Source organism: Oryzias melastigma, linkage group LG3 (assembly GCF_002922805.2).
Source record: "Oryzias melastigma strain HK-1 linkage group LG3, ASM292280v2, whole genome shotgun sequence".
Classification (NCBI taxonomy): domain Eukaryota; kingdom Metazoa; phylum Chordata; class Actinopteri; order Beloniformes; family Adrianichthyidae; genus Oryzias; species Oryzias melastigma.
In genome coordinates, this window is record NC_050514.1 from 15,789,194 (window position 1) to 15,794,201 (window position 5,008).

General features: G+C 39.0%; 1 protein-coding gene across 1 annotated transcript; it reads left to right on the top strand.

Annotated features, from left to right (window-relative positions):
* Window positions 1-3,119: 3,119 nt before the first annotated feature.
* On the top strand, window positions 3,120-5,008 carry LOC118600083 (homeodomain-interacting protein kinase 3-like). The gene has a single exon (XM_036216816.1). It carries the CDS (start codon window positions 3,120-3,122, stop codon window positions 4,374-4,376), a length of 1,257 nt encoding a protein of 418 aa, XP_036072709.1. The 3' UTR covers window positions 4,377-5,008.

Sequence of the window (5,008 nt, forward strand, 5' to 3'; positions counted from 1 at the left end):
CAACCACATAGTGTCCCTGTGTGCTGGTCCCAAGTCCAGGTAAATTGCAGAGGGCTGTGAAAAAAATACATCTACCATTAAAAGCAAACCAATTCAAACATTTGCATAGTAAGCATGAATCTCACAATTACTTCATGAAGTAGCTTAAACACATTAAAACATTCTGAAGAAACCATTGCATGACAACATTAATTTATACTAACAGACATAAATTGCCATCTCATCCTCCATGGATGGCTTTCTCTTCCAAACTCGGGTCCTCCACCAGAGGCCTGGGAGCTTGAGGGTCCTGAGCATCATCTTCGCTGATCCTAGCACTGCACCGTTCTGGACTGAGATGTCTTAGGTGTTTCTGCTATATCCACTCCTGTAGTGATCAGAGCACTCAGGACAATGACCCCCATCTTTACACTTGTCACCAGGATACCCTCTGCAGAAGATTGATGATTGACTTTGTAGTTGTTTCTGACGACCTGCGACCGTGTGTCTTGGACACTTGGATAAGTGTCTGAGATCGCAGCCATGTATGCTCGCCCCGGCCACATGTTGTCAGACATGGAAAAAGTAGAGACCGGCCTGACAGCCAGGTTTCCCCGCTGCAATGAAGAGGGCGGATGTTCCATGGTCCCTCCCACCCCAAACACAAGTGTGCCAGTTTTAAACCCCCTGCCGTGCCCTGCCCTACCCTACACCATACTCTACACCAGGGATGTTCAAAGTCAGTCCATGAGGGCCGGCCTCCTGCTGGTTTTCCATAAATCCTGCCTTATCTGCTGCTGATTACCTGGTTAAGGTGTGTTTGGCCAATAAGGAGCTTCAATGATGGGTTGGTTGGAAAAAGTGTATAAGACACCAGCCCTCTAGGACTGACTTTGGACAACCCTGCTCTTACACCTTACTCCGCACTTTATCCTATTCTATCCTAATCATATCAAAACATTTCATATCACACTGTATCATATCATATTATTTCAAGTATTGATCACCAAGTGGGGTTGCGCTTCTGGCAGTTGCACATTCTGGCTTACAGACTAATTCTGTGAAGTAGCTAACTCCTGCTGTCCCTCATAGCGACACACTTCCTGGGTGCACTGAATGTGGAGGTGGATCTTCTTTCCAGAGGGATATGCAGATTGGATGCTGCACCCAGCTATTGTGAATCAGATATTGACCGGCTTCGGTGGACCTTTTTGGGTAAAAGAGAACGTTAGTGTCCACCGTTATACTCAATAAAGGCCAGAAACGCACCTCTGGGCGTGGAAACGCTGGCACCTTTGGCACCTATGGCAGCTCCCACTGCGCAGAAAAATGTTGTCACAAGTGGGAAGGTGTGGGTGTTGATCTTTCATGCATACCCAGAGTGGCTGATGCTGTAGCGTTGGCCCAGTGGTATAATCTGAACATGACTGGGTTACCTCAGAACTTGATTAAAACCATTCAGAATGCCAGAGCATCCTCCGCTAGGTCACTCTAAGACTGCAGGTGGAGGGTGTTTAAAGACCGGTACGCGGAAAGAATACATTCCTTTTCTATATTCTGAAGCTGTGATTTTGTCATTCATCCAAGAATTGAAAAAAAAAATAAATCATATAAAACAAGAATAAGAATAATTTCCTTTGATATGTACACTGAAGTACACTGAAATTGATTATAAAAAGATATTTAATATTTATCATGGCTACACTTCACCTATGGAGACATAAATTCCCCATAAGTCATTCCTGGACCAAAACCTGAAGGTTAGAAATGTGATTTAATTCCATCCATGATATAACTGCTTCATTTTGAACAGGAAATCCCTCAAAGCTTTGCCAATAGCACCATCTACCTGTAAGATTGGCCTATTATTGTGGTCAGTCTAAAGAATTTCGCTTAATTACAACCTGATGATTTACCTGGTTGCCCCTGCAGTATGTTCAATCCTGTCCTCACGGATTTGCTCAACCAGCCCATGTGTGTTTTGTGGATGAAGAAGGTCTGGATGCATCCTTGAGGAAGCAACAGCACACAAAACTCAAAACTAGCAGGAAAAAAATGCTAATTTTGGCAGCATTTGGAGACTTGCAAAGGAGCAAGCACTCCATCTGAATACCCAACTTATTCTGTTGATCCTTTAGTCAAGTTAAAAATTTAATATATCAAGATTTTTTTTTTTATATAAATAAAATGTACCAAATAAGGAATTAGCATACAGTTTGACAACATGCTTAAAAAAAACGTTTAATTACGAAATAAGGGGCACAATCTCCATGCGTTAAATTGATGTTACGATTTATTTTTAAATTGTAAAATTTATTTAATAGGCTGTATCATATGATACCGACCGAGTGGCTGTTTTTTGGCGCAGTGGATCGGATTTGGTGAAACTGGACGACCGAGCAGCCCTGTCTAATATCAGAAGGCAGAATGAAACGGGTTATATGCGCTATTTCTGCATGGACGTTCTGATGTTCTGATGACGTCAGTAACATTGAGCAATTCGAATTACCGCCTTTGAATTGTAACTGTTAACGGGATAAAATAAATCACAAAACTGCAGTGCTGTACAGATCAATAATGGCCTAATGATTCAATTAAAAATACACATCAAACGTATCGTGCGAACTAAGCGCCCTCATACCGCTTAGTGCGCATGCGTCAAAATGACGTCATGTTAAATCATTGATGACAGATATTGATGCAGTTATGAAAATATGTCGTCAGTCTGATGATGTCAAACGTCATAATTAGCACCAAGTTAGTCTTGATGAAGGGGAGTGAAATCTTGTAAAGTGATCATCATTTACAAAGTTTCATCAAGTGATTCTTCTCCAAGATTTACCTGCTGAATTACAGTACAATTAAAGAGCAAGATGAGTTTTTACTGCAGGAGAATTTTACAGCCCTTAGCCTACACTGCAACTAATCTCTACTGCAATAGAACTTCACAACAGTTTGCATATCAGCAAGCGAGCTTCACCCAAAGGAGTTTTCAAAGTTCTGTTTCAAGTAGCTTAAGCAAGTATTTAAGTTCCTCGCCAGCAAGTTCTGCAGCAAAAGATTTCCAAAGAAATACCCACCAACTTCCAAAAGACTATTCTCAATATTATAAAAACAATTTGATATTGGTGAAGAAAAAAATGGACATAAAAGAAGGTACCATCATTCACAGTGCAAAAGAGTCTTATCAGTTAAGAGAATTCCTGGATGAAGGGGCTTTTGGAACGGTGATGAAAGGTAAAAAGTTAGAAACAAATGAGGATGTGGCAATTAAAATATTCAAGAATAACAACAAGGACATACTTTCACTGGAATTCAATGCATTGAAGAGAATTCAGAGGATCGATGCTGACAAATATAACTTGGTGAAGTGCATTGAGAGATTTGGTTATAGACGCAAAGTATTTATAGTTTTTGAAATGCTGGATCAAAGTCTGCATGATTTTATGCGTAAAAGAGACGGCTCTCCTTTGAGTATGTCTGAAATCAAAACCATTTCTTGGCAGCTTCTGGTTGCCCTGAAAGGCTTGAAGAGCATTGGTTTGGTCCACACTGACATTAAACCAGATAATATCATGTTGGTTGACAGCAAGTCACAACCTCTTCGGGTAAAATTGATCGACTTTGGTTTATCATTAAAACTGGACGATTTAATAACAGGAAGCATTTTTCAGACCATGCCCTACAGAGCTCCTGAAGTCAGGCTGGGTCTCCCATTAAATGAAGCCATCGATATGTGGGCACTTGGACACATTTTAACTTTACTGTTAACAGGATCATCATTGTATCCATGTGATAATGATTTTAACATAATCCGAGCCATGGTGAGAATGCAGGGCATGCCTGACAGTTCCCTTTTAGAAAAGGCACTCTACTCTTACAACTTTTTTACAGAGTATGAAAAAGGCGTCTGGGAACTTGATTCACCTGTAGAATATGCGAAAAAAACTGGGAAAAAGTTAAAATTGAACATAAGTAAAAATTATGCCACCTTTGATGAATTTATACAAAAACGTAACGATCCCTCTGACGCAGAACAAGTGGAGCTGTTTGTTAACCTTCTTGAACAGATGCTGCTCATCGATCCAGATAGACGCATCACTGTGGAGGAAGCTCTCAAACATCCTTTTTTTGCTGAGAATAATGATGATAATAAAAGAATTGGGGAAAAGGTCAGTGGTATTGCATACACTGCTCCAGCCCAAGACTGCATCCATAAGCAAGATGAAAAAATATTTGAAAAAGATTCCTCAGTGGAACATATAAACACAACTAAAGACAAAATCCCCAACTGTAAGGAAGATTTCCTGTCGCCCTCTGTACTAGAGATTTTAAAGCCCCAAAAGACATTTTTTAGGAAGGTTATAGATTTCATTTACAACCCTTTTGATTTTTAGATTTCATCCACAAAGAATATTTTTTGTGGGCTTTCCTCAGTGATAGTTTGAAATGTTTTTTTTACTGTTTGTTTTTTCTTTGCTGCTGGCATTACACGAAATTTAGATACTGTAGGTAGTACTTTTGTACCACAATGGATTCATTTTAGAGATTAAGCAAAGTATTTCAAAAAAAAAGCTGCCATCCAGACAGGAAGTGGTAAAAATATTCATAATTGTATATCGTTTTTTTCTGTTATTGTATCATAAACTGTTCAAGTCATGTTTAAAAACCAGTTGCCAGCAGTAGTAAATATACATAAAGAAAAGGGGGTCAGCTCCCCAAAGTAGATCTAAAATATAGCAAAAGATGATGGATTTTTTTACTTGTGTTGTTTTAAAATATTAGTAGCTGTATTCATAATATAGATGTATGTAATACATACATCTAAAAATAAGCAAATAAATATGTAAAATTATATTAAATAAAAAATAAAAAATAAATGTAGATTTTTGTTTGTTTTTTTTCTGCTGCTGCTGACATTACACTAAATCAACTATCTTCTACTAACTTCAAAGCCAAAATAGTGAGAAGCTTGAGTGTGTCAGTGTGCAGCACTGAACTCTAGAAAAGACAAACCGCTGGGCTCAAA